The following is a 21,698-nucleotide window of genomic DNA, read 5'->3' as shown; positions in this document are numbered from 1 at the left end:
TGATAACAGAATTTAAAAATATACCCATCTCCCCAAAGGATCCAGGAATTAGTGACCCTAGCACTCTACTGCCTTCATTTGCTTCTAACCCACACCTGTCCGTTAATGCTAGCATTAAATTGTTAAATAGGTCTCTAGCATCCAGAGAGCCATTTTGAAAATGACAGTATTCCAACACATTCTACAGAGCCAGTGGGGGTGGGGGTGCTGTGGGGTCGGGGGTAATGGAAAGGAAGGAAAGGACCAATACATTCTATTGATAGAAAAGGAAGATCACATCTAAAGGCCCATCTCAGAGACAGTCTCACGAGAAGTCTTCATACTGCATAGCGAGCCATATCAGTGTCTTTCTCTAGTCAAGTGAATTGCTCGCAAAATGCTGTTACAATGCCAACAGGACCTGGTTTGATGAGATTGCCAATGGCCAAATCTGAGGCATTTTAAATATCAAAATATGATAGTGTTAGATTATAACCCATTGAATAACATTTTATTTATTTATGGGCTCATTAGCCCATATTGATATGTCTGAATGAAAAAATAAGTGGGGATGTCTGTCTGTGCCTGGGTGGCTCAGTTGGTTAAACATCTGACTCTAGATCTTGGCTCAGGTCATAATCTCATAGTTTTGAGATCAAGCCCTGCATCAGGCTCTGTGCTGACAACATGGAGCCTGCTTGGGATTCTCTCTCCCTCTCTGCCCTCCCCCTGCTTGCATGCACGCTCGCTCTCTCAAAATAAATAAACCTAAAAAAATAAGTGGGAAGAAGGGACAATTGTTCTTTACAGTCAAATGTAATATTTATAATATATATGACAATTACAGAACATACAATGGAGTTATAAAATCATCAATGGACGTTAAACTATGGGCACACTGTGAGAATGAACAGTATAGTTACATAGCATCTCCCTACATGTAACTTCTGCTCAAGAAGGGGAAAATAGTAAATTCACAGTGGAGAAGGCCAATGACTACCTTAAGCTAATGAGCAAAGCCAGCTTCACCAATATTGGGACAAACCAATATATGTCCTTCTCCCTTTTTCCCACTGTAGTCCACTGTGGATACTACTATCACTTCAATGGTATTTCTGCCAGAAATGCAGAACTTGAATCTAATTACAAGGCAACATCAGATAAACCCAAATTGAGGGACATTCTACAAAATAACTAGGCTGTACTCTTCAAAAATGTCAAGGTCTAGAAAGACAAAGGAAGGCTTAGGAACTGTCATAGGCAAAAGGAGGCTTAAGAGATGACAACTAAATGATATGATCCTGGATTGGACCTTCAAAGGAAACCTGTAAAGATTATTGGAGCAGTTGCTGAGATTTGAATAGGGACTGTATCGTATTATATTAATGTTACATTTCCGGACTTTGATAATCATATTGTGGTCACATTAAGAGAATGTCCTTGTTCTTAGGAAATACACACTGGATTATCTAAGGGTAAAGGGGCACAATGTTTTCAAATCCCTCTGAAATGGTTCAGGAAAAAAAAAAGTGTGTGTGTGTGTGTGTGTGTGTTTAGGAAGATGAGAAACAGAATAACAAATGGTGCAAAAGTAAAAAATAGGCAAGAGATTATGGGACTTCCTCATACTATTTTTCTGTAAGTGTGAAATAATATCAAAATGAAAAGTTACAAACAATGCTATGCTGTCTGCATACATTGAGTCTGAGATACCATCCAGAGTTATTCAAGTTTCTTGTTCCAGAGGAATTAGCAGTTTGGATGCTGTCTCCCTAATATTAAGAACAGGGACTATGAAATAAAATTTGATAGTAGACAGGTAATAAAAGTACAAAATTTTTATCAGTATTTGTATAAACACCAAAGTCATTCTTAATATTTTTTATATTAGTTTCCTATCTTACCTCCTGAACGGGAACAGACAAGACACTTAATTTGGAAGAACTTTTCATGATAGAAATATTCAAGTGCAGGATGGGAAACCACTCGTCAGGAGTGACTTAGGAGGACTGTATGTATCCGGGAAAAGTACAGGGGAGCTGTGATTCTAACTGTGAAGATTAATTTTTAAGTATTTTCAGTTAAAATTCTACTTAAGAAACAGTGCTTGCAATTTAGGGAGTTTCAAAGTCTGGAACCCCTGCCTTCTGTCCCTGGATCCTGCCGCCTTCAGTGTTCTGCAAAGCCAACAGTCATTTTCCAGGTCAACAGTTCTGATCCTGATGTTGTTACAAAATAAACCATCAGCCTCTGGATGTATTGGTCAGCAGCTGTTCATTTGCTAATTATTTTAGGACATTAACTGGTTCATGGCCAAATACAGATCCTGATAGACATGGGGGCGGGGCTTTGCAGCCATGATCACTCATCTGATCAACTTCAGGATGTTTGTGAGTGCTGGAGGGAGTCATCCAATCCAGTCATCACTCTGTTCCATGTGATGCTTTCTTCCTCCATCTAAACCTGCAAAAGGGCAGATCTAGGAGAAAGAGCCCGAGCTTTGCTACAAGGATTCCTGGCTTCCAGGCCAAAATGGCCATTGATGTATGTGTAAGCCTGATCAAAGCGCCTCTGGAGGCCTGTTTCCTTCCCCATAGTACATGGGTAATGCTGGGATGCTGACCAGCCTTTCTCCAGGTGGGAAACCTCCTTCCCCTCGTCCCCTGGGACCCACCAATCCCCATCCATTCTTTCCTCTTCTTGGACACCCTGCTCCCTCCACCCAGTGCCATTGCCCCAGTTCAGAACCTCATTATTTTCCCACCTGAAATATTACAATACCCTTACAACTGGCCTTCCTTCCTTGATTGTGGCCACCACTCCCTCCACTACTATCCGTTCTTCATAAAAGCTGTGCTATTTTTTTAATTAAAATATGATCATGTCCCTCTCTGTCTTCCTATTAACTTACATGATCATACCTATACTCCTTACCATGTGCCCAGACTTGATTCCCTAATATTCCAGTTACCCCTTTGTTCTGTCTTTGGTCTTCTTTCCCCTTCATGGTAGGATCTACCTCTTACTGTTCACATACCCATTTTCCCCACAGTAAACTCCTTCAGGGCAGAGACTTTTTAAGATCGAATTCCTGTGCCTAGGACTTAGCACGGTGCCTGGTACCTAAAATACACTCGATAAATAAAAACCCAAGACTAGTCGTTAGCACTTGATTTTAATTAACATTAACAGTTCAGATGAAGAACAGACTAGAATAGTGTTTAATAATCAACTTCTGAAAAATCACATTTTATAGAAGGGAAATAAAACAGGCCAACAGAAGTCCAAAAAAGGTACAGCTTGCATTATTGCACTTGGAAGAAATACGCTGCTCAGGGTGGCAGAATACTCAGGCCACACAAGGCTGGGAGGATGAGACAAACACAGGGGACAACCCCCAGGTAGTATTTATTTTGGATTACAAATGCTCCGGTGGCCTCAAAAATATTTAGCTTTTTCCAAACATTCAAGAAGAGCTCATTACAAAGTGACTGCGGCATCTCCAACACGTTTTAGTCACACCTATGCTCTTCGTCCCAAATTACAGGCAAGTTTAACATAACAGCTCTACCTCCCGTAATGGGACATCTGATACACCCAAACCACCCAGCGCCCGGGCCACGGAGAGTGGGGAAGGGAGTGAATTTTTACTTCACGTATGTTTTAGGGAACGATACTGTGACTAGAGGTTACCCTTTCAAGCACTCTTCATTTTGGTCATTTGTATGGGAACATGAGAAAAAGTGACAATGAGTACAAATGAGTATTAAAGTAATTCCTAGGCTACTAGTAGAAAATAAAATAAAATTTAAAAAAGTCCCCTGCCACGTTCACGAGGGTGGCCTAACCATATGTGTAAGAAAAAGGCTGTAAACTTATAGAAAAGATACACTCTGGCTTCTAAACAAATTACAAAATTGATTTTACCTTTACCCTTGAGTGTTATACAGGAAAATGTAAACCAGTGGACCTAGTTACCAAAAAAACACATATCCTCCTTAGGTGAGGGACGGCCTTAAAGTTTGGCCTGAGCTAGTTTTATATTCAAGTTTTCTCCGAGTTTGTCCATGAACTCAAATGTATTCAAGTAGTCAGAACGCTGCACGCTAATAAAGGAGGAAAAAGAAAAGAAGGTTAATTAGTTGGTCTGTGATCTGGGAGCAAATAGAGGAAAAGTCCTAGAAATGCTACGTAGGTGACATTTTATTTATGTCTAGAAGAAAACTATTTAATGTTAACAAGCTATAAATGTATGGCTGATGACTGTGCCCAAGGCAGATGGGGCTGACCCAGGCTATAGACAGCAGGCCCGCACGCACCTTCATAGGATGTCTCTTGCCCTGAGTCTTTGGGGGTGAAACTATCAGAGAGGTTCAGTTCAGACTAATGCTTGGGAGACCGAAATCATCCCACTTGTTATTCCTCTTCTTAAAAATAACAAAACCACTGGCCGCAGTCACTTACTGGATAAGGCATGAGCCTCCTTAAAAAGAATAAAACCTATTCAGGGTACAGCCATGCTTTTATCTACATTCCCACAAATTGTTACATGTCCTGAAAAAGGTTTAACCTCTTATTTTTATCATTGTCTTACTTAAAAACAATGTATATATAAGGGACTGGCTAACATAACCATGCTGATAGGTGCCTATTTGAATAGGCTACAAAGATGGGGCGCCCGCGTGGCTCAGTCAGTTAAGCATCTGACTTCGGCTCAGGTCATGAACTCGCGGTTCGTGAGTTCGAGGCCCGTCTCGAGCCCTGTGCTGACAGCTCAGAGCCGGAGTCTGCTTTGGATTCTGTGTCTCCCTCTCTCTCTCTGTTCCTCCCCCGGCTCGCAATTTCTCTATCCCTCTCTCAAAAATAAAGATTAAAAAAAATTTTTTTTTCAAGTAGGCTACAAAGGTAACACACTGATAAGAACATTTGGAACACTGTCTTCCTGCTGGAAATTTAGAAAAGAAGTAGTGACTGAGTGAATCTCCATCACTGAGGTATACTGACCTGAACTGAGATCTCTGAGCATGCATGCTGGGGACATGAAATGGGTGCTAAATTTTAGTAGGGTTTCTTGAAGTGAGTCATAGTGAGCAACTCTGAGGGAGAGGTTTCTCTGATTAGCAGCCAATCCAGCGGGGATATGGGTTACCATGTTCTCAGAAAAATCCTGGGCAATACATAGACCTTGAATATCTGACTGTTGGTTATAGATAATTATGAAAGGGACTATGACCAGTGGGCATCTAATACTTGTGCTGTTACTTTTCTTATCTGTAAATTGAAGAAAACAATAGCCTTGGAGGTCCCTTTCTTTCAACCGCCTATACTTTCTTGTTAAATAAAAACGGAACCTTGTCATCCAATAACTGTCAACTAGATCAGAGGTCAGCAAACTGCAGTTTGGCTCATGGACTGAATCCAGGATACAGCCTGGTTTTGTACATAGTTTAATTGGAACACTGCCACATCCATTAGCTTCTGTGTCATTGGTGACTGTTTTCCTTCCACAGTGGCAAAGTTCAATAGCTGTATAGTTGTGAAAAGGCTCTATGTTCCACAAAGTTTGAAATGCTTATGGTAGACACTTTACATATAGTTTCTGTTGACCTCTGAACTAGGTAGTAAGTAACAATTTGTATATTTCTGAAAAGCACTGATGTTTTTGAGCCCAATAAAGATAAGTGGTAATTTGGCCACGGGGCTCAGGGAATCTCATACTTACTTGGGCAAACCTTTAATACAAGCAGCCAAGTCCTTGGTCATGAAGCCAGCCTCAATGGTCTCAATACAGACTTCTTCCAAAGCCTTTGCAAAGAAGCTGAGCTCTTTATTGTTATCAAGCTTAGCTCTGTGGGCTAATCCTCTGGTCCAGGCAAAAATGGAAGCTAAAAAAGCAAAACAAAACAGCACTCAGACCAGACCAAGAGGGATTCCCAAATGTTTCACAGTTCTCAAAAACAGAACAATTATTTTTTCTTTTTGTTTAGGTGACTGATTCCATTAGATGTTATCCACATAGGCTATAAGTTTTATAAGAATTGGAAATATTTTGGGGTGCCTGGGTGGCTCAGTCGGTTAAGCACCCAACTTCAGCTTAGGTAATGATCTTGTGGTTCATGATTTTGAGGCCTGCGTTGGGCTGAGAGACTTGGAGCCTGCTTCGGATTCTGTGTCTCCCTCTCTCTCTGCCCTTCCCGGCTCGTGCTCAGTCTCCCCATCTCTCTCAAAAATAAGCATTAAAAAAAAAAAAAGAATTGGAAATATTTTACTGAATAGAAACTTTAAAAAATGCCTGTCTTTTTGTAGAGGAGATGTCTTGGGTTTTGTTAGAGCCTTAAAGCACATTTTCACAGTGTGCTTGTAGCACTTGAAGCTTAAGGGATTTACTAATTTGGAATAGGTCATAATCTCTTCTCTCTCTTGTCTATGTTGGCCTCCCTTCCTCTTTCCAAGCTGTAATCTCTTTTTTAAGTGCTGCCCTTGAAACCCAGTTAGAAGGATCTATCTGTGTGGCTTTTAGATTCTTAGCCATCTGGGACGTTACGCTGTACCAAAGGAAAAGGAAAATGCTTGCTGACAACATTCTTCTCTGTAATGTACATTCTACCACAAAACGGAAAAGCATATACTACATTGTGTATATTTCAAGAAGCACATTCATGGGAGCCTGGGTGACTCAGTCGGTTAAGTGCCCAGCTCTTGATTTTGGCTCAGGTCAGGTTTATGAGATTGAGCCCCGTACCGGGCTCTATCCTGACAGTGTGGATCCTTCTTAGGGTTCTCTTCCCCACCCCCACCTCCCTGCCTCTCTCTCAAAATAAATAAATAAATTAAAAAAAAAAAATAGTACATTCAAACAGCTCTTATTAGAACAGACCCGATGCTTGGTGAGGACTTTATATACAAAGCATTGGGTAGCCAAAGGAACATGTCTGATTTCCTTTAGAGATCTCCACTCTCTGGCTGGAAATCAACGTAGCAGAAAACACTATCTTACCAATGGGATTGGTGGACGTCTCTTGTCCTTTCTGATACATGCGGTAGTGACGTGTTACAGTCCCATGGGCAGCCTCTGCTTCCACTGTCTTGCCGTCTGGACAAACCAGCACGCTGGTCATCATGCCAAGGGAGCCATAACCTGTATGCGGCAGAGCGTGAAGTACTGGGTACAAGTGCGAGAAGAACACTGGGTCTCTCGGAGAGGAGAGGTCTCAGCAAACCAAATAAACATAAGCATGTGTAGTCATCACCGATCCTTCTGCCTTTCAGAAAGACGGTCTCTGCTCCACACCCCAGGATCACGGAGTCTGGAGGGGCTGCATTTCTTCCTCACTTATCTATCTCAGAAGCACCTGCCCCATGATGGAGAGCTCAGGGTCCACCTGCTTATACTGCACCCTAGTGCTGGGACTTCCTCGCTACTGGGGCTTGATTTTCTTATCTGTAAAATGGGAATAAAAGCACCTCCTTCATCGGGTTGTTGTGAGAATTAGATGAATATACATATATTTGTGAATATATGTGAAAAGACTATATATTAACATTCCTTAGAATAGTACCTGCCACAGAGTAAGAGCTCTCAGTATATTGCTGCTATTCGTATGTGCAGATGCTCTGCCGTTCTGGGAAAATAAAGATTAATGGGATTTGTGTCCTGCCATCTTTCTGCTCAGATTCACTGAGACTGGAAAGAACAGCAGGTTGAAAACAGGATGAGATGATCCAAGCACATCCCTCTTGCCCTTGCTGTCTGTAACAGCCCCACGAACAGTCCTATTCTGTCAGAGAAGGACACTGCCACTTTTAAGTCCAGAAAATTGATTTTCCATCTTTTATTCATTTTTTTTTACCTTTGAATTCAAAGAATATTTTTCTCCATTTTTGCTACCTCCCAATAGCCTCTGTAGAGTTAATAATGCAAATGTATCATAGGCTGTTACTTTTGTTTTCTGGCTTGACAGTACATAAATAAACAGTGGTTTTGTTTGCTTGTTTGTTTTCTTTTAAACTCATCTTTGAGTATTGTTAAAACTTCTGCAAGGGATTAGTAGCTCCTTTCATATCATTGTATTGGTCTGAGGCTTTAGTAGACTCTCAAATGTTTATTGGTTGGAGAAGGTCAGGAACCATATCCATAGTGAGTCTGTCGATCTTTAATACTAGGAGACACTCAGTACCACTGTCAAAACTGGGGACAAGAAATGGTGTGAGTCCAAAGTAGTTCATACTCTAGAAAAGAATGCACATGAGGACGGCCTTGCTGCCTTTTGACTGTTCAGCTGCACTGAGGTCTCATTTATCTATAGGCTCTGCTCCAGGTATCTCATCAGTGCATTAATGGACAATACACTTCAGAAGTCCTATTCCAAAGTCCTTTGAAATATCTTGACAACATCCCTCCAGAGACACTCTTCGCTGCTACAAGGACATTTAGAAACAGTGGAGAGATTTGGGTCCCTTTCCAAGAAATCCAAGAAAACAAGGAACAGTTTCCCTTATCCACCGTGGAAGCCTCATAAAGCACCACTCCTTCCTCTATGTACTCAGCACAAAGGATTAGGAGGATGTGGAGAAACAGAAGGAGAGTAAAGAGAGTCGTCTAAGTCATTTATCGGATATCAAACTTCTCTTTAACTGGGTTCATCTACTGATTTTCAAACTGGTAGGAGATACTTAACTTTTCATAAGAGAAAAGAAAAAGTAGCACTTCCTGGGGAAAAGCAAACATAATTAAGGTTAACACACCATTTATCAGGGAAGATTCGAGTTTGCCATGGGTAACTGAAATTGAAGGGCAACTTGGTACTGAAGCAATCGGGGCAGAGAGAGTTTCCGCCAGAGAGAGTTTCTGCTGATCTGGCCCTTCCCTCTGGCATGGAGCCCCTGGTTCTTGGAATTTCTGTGAACAGCCCGGGGGCTTCTCTGCTCAATTCCTTGTGTCAGCTGAGAAGATGGAACAGAATGGCCTGCACTGCTAACACTTTGTGATTTTACAAACAATGGGCTGCGAACTAGAGAACTATCCCGCATGACCAACGTGATGCAGGCTGAGTTCCACCTCTACTTGGTCCTTCAGCTCCTTACCTTGGGCCACAGAGTCCGACTGCACATCGCCGTCATAGTTCTTACAGGCCCAGATGAAGCCCCCCTCGGATTTCATAGCTTGGGCCACCATGTCATCAATGAGCCTATGCTCATACCAAATATTTTGGGCTTCGAATTGGGATTTGTACTGCCTAAGAAGCAAGAGAGATAAGGGAATTAAAAAGGAACTGGTTTTGGTAGGGACAGCACCTGCTTCTCCGAAGGGGGTGGGGATGGGGCTAGAAGCAGCATTTTTTAGTGGCAGCAGCACAGACTTGAGAAGCTGATAGACCTAAGCTCAAATCCTGCCCATTTTCTAGCTGTGATCCCCCAAGTCCCCTGCCTGTCAGAGCAATTTCACCTCCTTTGCAGAGATGTGAGAATGTCCCCAGCATTATTTTTAGTTTTCACTACACTGCTGATCAGATTCTAGAGACATAGCTTACTTTAAGAATGTAATAATGTATCTCTCGGGAAACTAGGACAGCTCCTGGAGTTGGTATGGATGGGTAGCAGAAGAGGAATTAAGATGTCTTAAGAAAGATACCTAAAATCTAAGCCCTGGCCTCAACACGTGCACCTGAAAGGGAGTTGTGCCATCTTAAAAGTTAACACATGCTCCCATGTTGTTGAACCTGAAGCTGTTATAAAAATAGACTTGAGTTCAAATAGCCCCCGCAGAGTTCTAAATCACAACAGGCTTCAGAAAGAGTGAAAATGTGCCCAACTTAGAAACTCATATATTTGAAAAATCAGAATTTTCTTTCTTTCTTTTTTTTAAAGATTTTATTTTTGAGTAATCTCTACACCCAACATGGAGATTGAACTCAATCCCGAGTTCAAGAGTTGCAGGCTCCACCAACTGAGCCAGCCAGGTGCCCCGAAAAATTAGAACTTTCTATCAGTCACAGGGCACCTGCTTTCAAATATTAAACAATTCTGGCTCTGAAAAAAATAAATGTGGGACCCTTATTTGAAAACATTTACCTTGTAAAAGCAACTCAGAAGTGCTTTTGCTTCATGTCTGTTAAATCTTAGTTTTGCCCTTAACTTTATGAGACAGAGATGGTTTTCATTCCATTTGTCCCAGAATCAAAGGGATAAGGATGCAAATTCTATACTACAAATGCCAGCTTATTGTAGAAAAAGGAAAAAAGGAAAGAACTGTAGTTACTTGTCATATATTTCCTGAAAGATGTCTTTAAAACGTCCATCATATTTCTTCAGAATAGTGTTTTTGGTGCTCAGATACAAAGGCCAACTCTTAGACAGAGCCATCTGGAAAGAACTGTGTGCAAAATCTTCAATCGACTTATCTTGATTGTACATCCCCATGGCAACACCACCACCTTCTGTTGGGGGGACACCAATGAGAGGAGAAAGGAGAAGGGTAAATGGGGTAGAGTTGTAACAAGTCCAAATCCACCTACCACCACCCAAGCACCCAATCCCCAGCTCCCGTGTCTGGGCCCAGGCTTCCAAAAGTCCCAGCCAGGCTTCAAACGTGAATATTCCATGAGTTCCTGGGGCAAGTGATTGGAACAAAGTCACCTCTCAGTAAGGACATTCTAACTTGTTTTGAAAGGGCAATAGAAGAGAGAAAAACATGGTCTATAGGATCCTGAAGATATCAAGATACGAAAAACTACTGATATGAACCAGAAATACACTCAAGAGGGGGTGAATATCTAGGCTGTCTTTCACACTTTTATTATTTTTTTAAGTTTATTTATTTTGAGAGAGAGAGAGAGGGAGCATGAGCAGGGGAGGGGCAGAGAGAGAGAGAGAGAGAGAGAGAGAGAGAGAGAGAGAGAGAGAATCCCAAGCACTGACAGTGCAGAGCCTGATGCAGGGCTGAAACTCACGAACCGTGAGATCATGACCTGGGCCGAAATCAAGGGTCAGATGCTTAACTGACTGAGCCATCCAGGTGCCCCTGCGTTTCACACTTTTAAAATTTCATGTGTTTTAAACTCTAAGTGTGTGCTCCATCCTCAGCCATTGAAAAAAATTTGCATTTCAAATACTGAATGAGAATTCTCCTAATTTCCTGGAGGACACTGAAGATTCATACCCCACTGGCAGAAATAATTATGTTACATGTAACCACTAGTGTTTCACAACTCTTTATTAGTTGAACTCTGTAATTACCGGAAATTTAGAACTTGAATCTGTGCCACTGCCCAGGGCCAATTTAGCCTCAAAATGTGCAAGGCCAAATCCTGCAGGACTAGATTCTATTAAAATGATATTATTTAGAGGAGGCAACAAGAACACAGGCTAAGTAGGCTTTGAGCTTTTGTTTGTGTGAGTGCTTTCAACAACTTCAATAGTGGAGAAAGAGGGTTCTCTGTTCTTTCAGCAAACTCTGGGTGGCATTTGCCATAACGAACCTTTGAGACAGCAGGTGGGCAAGAAAAGGCAAAAGACAAACGTTCACTTAAACCGGATAAATACTCGGACCAAGAAGAAAATTCAGCACATCTATAACACAACCATTTTCAATACAAACCCTACCACAGCAAACGGGCAGATTACATGACAGGTGACATGGGATTATTAATGTCTGATTCATACAATTTATGCACAACAGATTCCTGCCAACCTTCCCTCCATGTTTTAAGAGAAGGGCAAGTATCTACCTGTCTTTGCCCACATGCGTTTCCAATTAAGTGGCTAGTCTCTCTTGTGTCTTTATTCCACACCATGCGAAGGCACGGAAGTCAATTACTTCTCCATGCTAGATTTTGGGTCCTATAGAAATGTTGTAGATTCCAGGTTGTATTTTTGGCAGCCACATAACTAAGTTTTAAGGAACAGCAATGACACTGTCTAAATGGTCTGTAAAAAATTAAAAGAGGGAGCTTGCGACAGACCTACCTTCAAAGTTATGTACCAGGTATGTCATTTTTTTGGATCCATCACTTGACGTGTAGGTTATCTCTACTTTTCCAGGCCCAGGAACGACAAAATCAGTGGCTCTATACTGTGAAGGGGGTGGAAAAGGTATAAAGAAAATAAAATAGCCTCTCAAGAATTATAAGAAAAACAAAAATCACAGAATACAGAGCTGGAAGATACCTGGACAAAAAGGGCAGTGTGGCTCAACCTTCATATATTTGAGAGATGGGAAAACAAAGGTCCAGAGCTTTCCCAAAGCAAGTTAATCCTAGTGTACGTTGAAAACCAGTATTTATTGGCTGCCTACCATGTACAGGGCAGTTTTCTGAGCATTGATAAAAAGAGGAGAATAGCATCAAGCATTTTCTCTTAGGAAGCTTATAACCCAATAAAGACATACGAAAGTAAGAAGCAACATAAGAGCTTTCAAAGGGCAGAAAAGGGACTTAGATAAGAAATGCAACACGATGACAGAGAGAGAGAAATGACCATGACCTGGAGGTCAGGGAAGTCTTCCCACAGGGGGGTGACAGCACACTAGCTACAACATTGATGGTGGTGAGACACAGCTAATGCTTTGTCCTCACTATACGACAGGCGCTTTAAGTGACTGACTACAATCATCTCATTTCATCTGAGTATTACATTGGTCCTACAAGGAAGGAACTGTGATATGGTAGAGAGAACACATCTAACACATCTAGGGTCTAAAGACTTGGGATCCGATCCTTAGACCCACAGGACTCAGTCTACTATAATTCATGGTTGTTATTACTACCAACACCAGTCCAGGATTTATCCAAAAGCAGCAGTGATTGCGGAAGTAGCTGCGACACTTTGGTGGCCTTTAGGAAAGGACCTTACGAGGACAGTCATCTTGCTCACCAGAGTGAGCTACTCTAGGGAAACACATGCCCAGCCCATACTGGGCATCTGTCAACTTTTGCTGCACTGTACCCTCTTTGATGATCTAAATTAGAATAGTTTCACAGTCAGGTACCAGTCAACCCTACTTACTTATGTTTGTATAGAGTAACACTGACAACAGCTGGTAGAAGAGCTGTAAATATCTTTTCTACCGAGAGTGTGTTTCTGCCACGTAAAGTCCTTCCCTATGGGTGGTCATTTATTCCCATTTCTCAAAAGGAAGACATGGAGGCACCAAAGCACCACGGATACTTTGTAGAGGTTTATGTACAGTTAAATGATTAGGGTTGAATCAACCTGAGGCTTAGAATTTTCAATCTGGACTTTAATAGAGAATGACCATTCTTCCAAGTGACTGATACCAAAACAATTCAGACAGGCGGGAGGAGGGGGATGGGGGAGATGAAAAAGACACCACTGTGCTCAGAAGAACTTAAGAGCAGTATTCCCAGGATTGGTGAGTTTGTAGCGCTGCGGTCTACATTTTCTCTCCGGGGTCTCCAGGAGGGACCTGCGAAAGGTTTGGCCAGGACGAAGGGGTAGTTTGAACCACAGGGTGGAGCAGAGTGAACTGACCCTCAAGGACTGACCCAGTGACTCTGTCCCCAGGAACAGAGTGGTCAGCCCTGGCCACACTGCTTTTGAGGATGGCTATGTCGAAGCCTCTGCATCTCAGTGTTAGAGGTTCTTGTTTGAAAGGCTCTTTCAAGACATAAGCTGTGCCTGTTTCGGCAGTACGTATACTAAAATTGGAATGATACGGAGAAGATTAGCCTGGCCCTTGCGCGAGGATGACGCACAAATTCGTGAAGCTTCCATATTTTTACAGAGGGTTTCTGGAGGGGAATGGGCTAAATGGATAAGGGGCACTAAGGAATCGACTCCTGAAATCATTGTTGCACGATATGCTAACTAATTGGATGTAAATTTAAAACAACAACAACAACAACATAAATAAATAAAGCTAAAAAAAAAAAGACATTAAGCTGCTTTTTATGAAAGACTGAAACCTCTCTTTCAGCACCGTGTTTGTTCAGTTGGCAATTTTTCTGTTTAACTTGGCAATGAGCCGACTTGTGTGAAAGTACAGAAACTATACTTTTTTTTGTCCCCCCTGTAGGAAAAGGAATATTTTAAAGAGAATGCTTTCAACTACTGCATCAGTTTTCTTTTTATGTATAAAGTCATGCTCAGTACAATCTTTGGTGGTTCTCAACCCTGCCTGCCTTCTGGAATCGCCTGGGAGCTTTAAAATGCCTGAAGCCCATGGAATTCTGATTCAGTTGGTGTAGGGTAAAACTCATGCACTGGAATTAAAACAAAAAAACCACATTTGTTTAAAAAGCAAAGCAAAACGAAAACTGAAAAACCCAGAAAGGGATCTTATTGCATAGCAGGGCGAAGGACGACTAAACTGGTTGAACCATGGGAAAGGACACAAAAATGGCAATATAATACAGTTTAAGTGCAAAAACAGATACAGGAAGAAAAAAACCCATCTGAAAAAAAATCACTTGTGTTGACACCGGTACCTATCTGTAAGTTTATCTATATTTAGGTATACCTAAATATGCCTAAATATACAGATATACACATACACATTTCTCAATTTGGCATCTCGCTTAAAGGGAGTAGACACCAAAAGAATAAAACAGAAAACCAGAACTTCTAGGCAGCCACAGGTCAGGAAAAAAAAAAGCATGGAAAACCAAATCATGCCAACATGACTTACTTGATCCCCATAAGCATGACGACCTATGATGATAGGTTTTACCCAACCGCTCACAAGACGGGGGATATTTTTGCAGATGATAGCTTCCCTGAAGACAGTGCCGCCCAGAATATTTCGGATGGTGCCATTTGGTGACTTCCACATTTGCTTCAACTTGAACTCCTCAACCCTCTTCTCATCGGGGGTGATGGTAGCACATTTGACCCCAACGTTGTACTTCTTTATAGCTTCTGCAGCATCCTTGGTGACCTGGTCACCGGTGGCATCGCGATTCTCTATGCCTAAATCATAGCTGGGAGGGAAAAACCGTGAAGTATAACTCTCCAGGCAAACTGATGAGTGATGGAGGTACTATGGTCTACGGTAACTCATTAGTTACCATTCTACCACCACGCACCATTCTATGCATGGTGATGGCACGCGGAGCCTGCCCCGCAGAACGTGATGGCTCGAAACACACCCAAATCTGCCGACTTTTGGGTCAGTGCACCCTGGACACAGAAGACGGTTGTCAACCAAACAAAGCACAAAGAGAGGCTAAGACTCTGGGCCTCACCTGCCTGTGGTGTGGGAAGACGTCTAGAAGGCACCTGAATAGAAACCATTGTGCTCTGGCCCTTTGTGTGCTCTTTACCATAAAGAGGCAATAACAGCACAGGAGCAGACTTCCTTCCATAAAATTAGCATAAAAACAGAAGCCTAAGCACCTTATTTTTTCCTTGGTAAATATTGTGTTTAAAAATAAAGGGGTCAGAGGGTTTAAAGGATTTTTTGTATTCAAGTGTTGGGAACTATACATGTGACAGCTCACTCAGAGAGTTGTAGCTTAATATACACCAACTCCCAGGCCGCAGGTTATTCGGAACTGGAAAGAGTGCTGATTGTTCATCAGGCACAGAGAACAATTAAAGGCTTATCTAAAGTATGAAACAGTTTGTCAAAAACAGGAGAGACAAAACGGTGACAGGTGACATAACAATTCGTGTTGTTTCCTGAGGCTTTAAAAACGTTTTTCAGCTTTCAGAACTTGTGAAACCATTAACACTTTGTTTTTCAGTTCCTTTTAGTTTTTGTTTTCCTTTCCTTAGCTATCCCAACTTACAGTGTAAACGCCAAGGTAGCAATCTTAAGGTATTTCCAAATAAAAATTATTCCAAACTGCTTTGACCTTGGGTAATTCACGGAAGTCTAACAAATCCATGGACTCTCTTATCTTCTGGCATAGGAAATGCTGAATGTTTACAAATGTCTAATCCTAACTCAACTAGGGACTGCAGTCAGCACTTTTCATGTTCGTAGGAACCATTTTTCATCAGCAGCATCTACCAGCAAAGTAGTGGAATTTTTGCTTCTCTTTTAATATTTCTAACAGAAAAGAATGAGTAAGTGGTCTGGACCCCTGTATAGCCTGCAGAAAACAAAACAAACAAATCACTCCACTCCCCTCAAAAAGAACCCATGATGTAATAATAATAGCAATTTTGAAACAACTTAAAACTTGTTTGAGCCTCCCAAAATTCTTTACTCTGCAGCTAGTCACTGTTTTCCTTCTAGGCATAATGACTGTCCTCAAAAAAACTTTTTTATAACGTTTATTCATTTTTGAGAGGTGGAGAGAGACAGAGTATGAGTGGGGGAGGAGCAGAGAGAGAGAGAGGGAGACACAGAATTCGAAGCAGGTTCCAGGCTCTGAGCTGTCAGCAGAGAGCCTGATGCAGGGCTCGAACCCACGAATCGCTAGATCTGAGCCGAAGTCGGATGCTTAACCAACTGAGCCACCCAGGCGCCCCCATAATGACTGTCCTTTAAAAGTCCTTATGCCCCTAAGGCTAATGAGGCTTAAAGCTTCTTTGCAGCTATTATACAATTTGCAAGAACTCTGCAAATTCACTTATTGCCATGTCAAGTCCTGAAACAGGAGAGTGCTCATAAAATGCTTCTTTAACCCACTTGGATGATGTTTTTTATGCTTCATTTCCTGTATGCTTGGTGGACCTCTGCAGGTTATTTGCTTCTTCTCATGGTTGCAATATAGACCTTATCAACGCCTGAGGCTTAGAATAATTAAAAAGGGTGTCTAGTGACACCACGTGAATGAAGTATCTACACCTAAGCAAACAACAGGTCCTCAGGATACAGTCTTATGAATAATTCCGGGTCAACGCAAACACACTTAGAGGTGCCAGTAGTCCGGCTGAACTGTGTCGGTCAACATTTTGCCATGCCAGGCTTCAGCCACGGCCCCGTTGGAAAAATTCTGTCTCTACCTTGTTCAAATGCACACAGAGCATGAGCAAGGTTATGAAAATCACAGGGAACAAAGCAGAAAGAATTCCACAGAGACTTTCATGCCTATTTCCAAACATGGTAAAGACAGGGCAAAGGCTCAAATCTTTAGAACACGAAAGGTTTAAGGGATTGTCTACTGAAAGGTGGGGGTTGTGTTAGATAATTTCAAGGGTTCTTTCTGTGCTACAGTTGTGTGAAAAGGGCAAGAGCCAAGGAATGAACAGGCGGAGAGGTCCACTGACTAGTTAAGCAGAGTGATAGAAAACGGCGATAGAAAGGACAAAACTGTGTGAACTACATTTACTTTACTGTTCGGTAGAGAATGTACCTCTATTATTTTCCCTTCCACTGATACCTTGTGCTACTCTTAACCACTGATTTATATAAATAGAAGAGGCTTAGAAAGAGCTGAGAATCTTTGTTCCCACCACAATTCTCTTCTGTGGAACAATGACAAGTCCAGTTTTTCTAGCAATATGTTAAAATTAAAACAGAAGATTCATGCATAGGCATCCCTCCCTCAAAAGTTTTATTCCTAAGATACAGCGCTAGCTCTGTGAAACAGCTAGTTATATCCTGAAATCACTTAGATTATGCTTTCTGAGCTTGCTGCTTGGAAGACTGATTCATTTACCTGTGTAGGTCCAGTTCCACGTAGGGAAAAATGAGTTTTTCTTTAATCAACTCCCAAATGATTCGTGTCATTTCATCTCCTTGCATCTCTACCACAGAACCGCCACGGATTTTTTGAGACATTTTGACTTCAAGAAACCTCTCAGAAGAACAAAAGAGAGGACACAGGTCTTCTCGTTTATTTCACTATAGTATAAAAACAAATTCAAACATTTTGGTGACTCCTAAACACGAAACTGCATAAGAAACTATAACAATATATTTACCATTAGAATTCAGCACGTTCTCTGTAAAAAGCACTGTTATGTGCTTCATGTGTGGTTTTTGAGCCAGCCCTCACAACCCTGTAAGCTGGAAATTATTTTCCCAATTTACTTTGACAGAAGGAAAAGAACTTTCTCAAGGCTGTCCCATTAGAGCGTGGGGGAACCAGATTCTAACATGTCCTTAATGATATAATCACCACTCCTGATGGGTCATCTTATAAAATGAGATTATTTATGCAATACCATGTCTAGTTGAATCCTTCTATCCAACTTCTCATCTTACTGTACCCTCAAAATGAGCAAAATGATAGGTGCTAGTATTTCCCCTCCTTTAAGAGGTTGTTTTATTTAAAAACAAAAAAAAACAAAACAAAACAGGGGCACTTGGGTGGCTCAGTTGGTTGAGCGTCTGACTCTTGATTTTGGCTCAGGTCATGATCTCATAGTTTGTGGGATCAAGCCCCATGTCGGGCTCTGTGTTGACAGTGCAGAACCTGCTTGGGATTCTCTCTCTCGCTCTCTCTCTCTCTCTCTCTGCCCCTCCCCTGCTCATGCTCTCTCTTGCTCTCAAACAAATAAATACACATTAAAACAAACCAACCAAAATAAAACTATGATTGAAGGGATTCAATGAGTTCTTTTAAACCACGTTTAAGACTAAAAGTAAAATATGAAAAATTTCTGGTGGAATTATGTTTTCCTAGAGACAAAATGGATATTGGGGATGTCACACTAAATATAGAAGTGATTTCTCAATTTAGAAAAGTCTGTATATAGAAGGGCTGCTGCCCAGGACCTAAGCATGTCCTGTCCTGTTCCTCAGTATCCTAACTCCTGGACTGTTCCTGGGCAAATGTAAGCTGTCAGAAGGTGGGACAGAGAAATGGAAATTTTCCAGCAAGAGAGGTCTTCCTGGGATGTGAGGGTAGCAAATGCAAATTAATCTGATTCCCAGAAGGAACAGGGTACACCCTCTGGAAGAAGTCAAACTATGAGGCTTAACGGAAAACCGTGTCCTGGGTGTGTTTCCAGAGAGGAGGAGGGGCCCTGAGTCCACTGCAGGTAGGTATCTGTTCCCTTTCATGATGCTTTAATGGAAACTCTTTCCCCAGGACAATATAACTGAAAATTGCTTTTATCCTCTGAAGTTATCAATAAGACTGAGGCCTGAGAACTGATTTAAGCAACTAATAGGTAAGGGGCTTATAAGCAGTATCACTTGACAAAGTTGAACTGAAGTAATTTGACCTTTTTTTTCTTTTAAGTTTCTTTATTTTTGAGAGAGAGAAAGCACAAGTGGGGGAGGGGGAGAGAGGGAGAGAGGGAGAGAGGGAGAGAGGGGGAGAGAGGGGGAGAGAGGGAGGGAGGGAGAGGGAGGGAGAGAGAGAGAGAGAGAGAGAGAGAGAGAGAGAGAATATCCCAAGCAGGCTCCACATTGCCAGCATGTAATTTACAAGTGTAATTTACAGTGGAGCTTTATATGATTCAGTCATGCTGAGCCCACTGTCACATCTGTCCTTGTATTTAAAACAAAACAAAACAAAACAAGAGGCAGCAAACTTATCTTAGTCTTGATACAGTTCCATGGCCACATTCCTACATAATATTATATAAGAGTTATGACTTGGCTATTTTTCCTTAATGGCAAATACAATTGATAGGTCATATAGCATCCTTGAAATTTTGATACTGAGTAATTGCATTTTTAAAACTACTTCCTTCTCAGTCAAAACAAACATTTACTGCAGTAATTTTTCTGTATCTTATAATGCATAACTGAAACATTTCAGGAGTTCCTCACATTATCCATTAAAATTTTACCACGTCCTAACTAAAAAAGTAAAGTCTTTTGGGGGTGCCTGCGTGGCTCAGTAGGTTAAGTGTCCAACTCTTGATTTCAGCCCAGGTCATGATCTCATGGTTTGTGAGTTCCAGTCCCACATCAGGCTCTGCACTGACTGTGTGGATGGAGCCTGCTTGGGGTTCTCTCTTTCTCTCTCTCAAAATAAATACATAAACTTAAAAAAAAAAAAGGTAAAGTTTTTTTTGTAGACCATTGTTTCTTTCAAGGTCGGATATTATTTCTTTTAGACTTAAATTCCATGGGGGTAGGCTTCAGGCCCCACTGGATTCATTTCTCTAACCCTTGCTCCCCAGATTCTCCCTCTCCACCCAAACCCTGACTTCAGAAGGAAGGACTTTTCCAACAGGCCAGTTTAGTGACTCTGAAAGCAGCTGAATTCCCATCTCCTGACACACTTGTGTAATTGCACAAGATACACCTGGACTAATACAGAGTAGTTTAAGGAGAAAGTTGCTTGAGCTTAATTTTCTTTTCATCAACCCCAAATTTTTAGCCACATTTTTTTTAAAAAGCAGAGTTCATGAACTACAATAACTTCTCGGCCAAAAATGGTCTCTTGCAGAGAAGAGCTGCGCTGAAAGAAACAAGGAAGCAGTTGCAGTTTGTTGTTGGAAATATCCCTGACTCATTCCCTTGCAGTGCCTCCACCTACTCAAGACCTCCAGGACCAATTAAATGCAGCATTGCCACATCAAGAAGTACAGAAGGGGAGAAAGTACTAATTCTCACCTTTACAACTTCTAATCACCCCAACTTCCTTCAATCTTGCAGACTCAGATGAGTGCAGTTAATTTCCTAAAACAAAACAAAAGAGGAATAGAAAAACTTAACGATCAAAATACGCCTGTCAGGAGGACTTAGCTGTTTTTAATACCGGCCAGACAGCCCAGTTTATCTGGTTTAAAGTACAGAGCTGAGTGTACCCAGTGGACCAAAGGCCAGTTTTAGGTGCGCGGGCACCTACCAAATAAAGGTTAAGAGCGCACAAATATCTCTGCCTGCCCACACACTGGACGGCACGTCAGTGGGCGCGTCCCGGGTTCGTCGTCCGTTAGCTGGTCTTGGGGTTTGCACGTCCTTAGGTGACGCTGTGACCAGCGGGCTCTAGGCCTGCATGCGTCCTTGTGGCCGTTGTGCAAGAGGGCTGCAACCACGCTTGCTCCGCTCCTCTCTCCAGGTCTGCAAGCCCACCCCTTCCTTCTGCTGCGCAGGAACCTTTAAACCTCTGGCGCCAGGAGCATGCCGGGGGAACTGGAGATCCGCTTGGGGGCGGAGGGGTCTCCTCCACCTCCTCTCCTCCACCTCCACTCCACCCCCTCCACGCCCCGAGAGGACGCTTCCACTCTACCGCACTGCTAGTTCCAGCCACCTGAGTTCGCTGCACACGCCCAAATCCATGGCTTCCACCTTTCTTTGCATGCAGCTCCCCACTGCCGCACGTTTTCTTCTCCCTAAACCCAAAACTTAGTCTTCCACTCATACTGGCATTCTCCCACCGCTCGATTTTCCTTTCTGCATGCAAACCCGGCCTTCTTTGTGTCACTGCAAGCAACTCTGTGCCGCTCAATTTCACCTTTCCGAGACCAAGAGCGGGCCTTCTCCACATTCTGGCATCTAGGACCTTCTTCCCCACGTCTCTTTCCCATACACAGGGATCCAGCACCTTCCTCCTCCCCACGTCTCTTTCCCACTCCCAGCCTGGATTTTCCCCGCTTCCTTTCGACCAGAGCTCGCCGCTAAATTTCTCCCTCCAGACCCAAGATCTGAGCTTTCTTCCTTTTTTCCCCACTCCAGCCATTGGCGGGCTCTCAGAGCCTCCCCGCAAAAGCCAGGGGCCCGAGCTGCCCCTCGAAGTCTGCGGTTACCTGCAGGAGAAGGTACGCGGGAGATAAGCCGGGGGCGCCACAGCCACTCACACGTTGAAGCTCACAAGGGTCTACACTGGTAATGCCAGCTGGGCCCCAGCTGTTTCGGCTTCTGACACCGCCTCCGCACCAACCCAGGAGGCGGCCGACAGGGCGGA

General features: G+C 42.5%; 1 protein-coding gene and 1 non-coding gene across 4 annotated transcripts; one reads left to right on the top strand and one right to left on the bottom strand.

Moving 5' to 3' along the window:
- Nucleotides 1-3,135: 3,135 nt before the first annotated feature.
- IDH1 (isocitrate dehydrogenase (NADP(+)) 1) lies at nt 3,136-21,698 on the bottom strand. 3 transcript variants are annotated; one of them, XM_058707069.1, is made up of 10 exons: nt 21,592-21,698; nt 20,405-20,470; nt 17,547-17,731; nt 14,624-14,915; nt 11,944-12,049; nt 10,238-10,415; nt 9,064-9,215; nt 6,977-7,117; nt 5,702-5,864; nt 3,136-4,085 (listed from the first exon to the last, which is right to left on the bottom strand). In XM_058707069.1, the coding sequence occupies exons 3-10, from the start codon at nt 17,666-17,668 to the stop codon at nt 3,995-3,997; spliced, it is 1,245 nt and encodes a 414-aa protein (XP_058563052.1). In that variant the 5' UTR covers nt 17,669-17,731; nt 20,405-20,470; nt 21,592-21,698; the 3' UTR covers nt 3,136-3,994. The 3 variants fall into 3 exon arrangements, with proteins under 3 accessions (XP_058563052.1, XP_058563044.1, XP_058563060.1); XM_058707061.1 differs by having other exon boundaries at nt 21,541-21,696; XM_058707077.1 differs by lacking the exon at nt 21,592-21,698 and adding an exon at nt 20,640-20,761.
- LOC131505795 (U6 spliceosomal RNA) lies at nt 13,613-13,717 on the top strand. Its single transcript, XR_009258569.1, has one exon. It is a non-coding gene; the product is annotated as a U6 spliceosomal RNA (small nuclear RNA).

Source organism: Neofelis nebulosa, chromosome 2 (assembly GCF_028018385.1).
Source record: "Neofelis nebulosa isolate mNeoNeb1 chromosome 2, mNeoNeb1.pri, whole genome shotgun sequence".
Classification (NCBI taxonomy): domain Eukaryota; kingdom Metazoa; phylum Chordata; class Mammalia; order Carnivora; family Felidae; genus Neofelis; species Neofelis nebulosa.
The sequence above is the reverse complement of the archived record's forward strand: the minus strand, read 5'-3'. Positions and strand labels throughout refer to the sequence as shown.

What these genes read in the sequence shown, in the direction of transcription:
- IDH1 (XM_058707069.1), bottom strand. Translation starts at nt 17,668, where the DNA reads ATGTCTCAAAAAATCCGTGGCGGTTCTGTGGTAGAGATGCAAGGAGAT. An exon ending in TTTCAGGAAATATATGACAA is followed by an intron (nt 9,216 to 10,237) that starts GTAACTACAGTT and finishes CTTGCTTCTTAG; the next exon opens with GCAGTACAAATCCCAATTCG. An exon ending in TGTATTAAAGGTTTGCCCAA is followed by an intron (nt 4,086 to 5,701) that starts GTAAGTATGAGA and finishes CTCCTTTATTAG; the next exon opens with CGTGCAGCGTTCTGACTACT.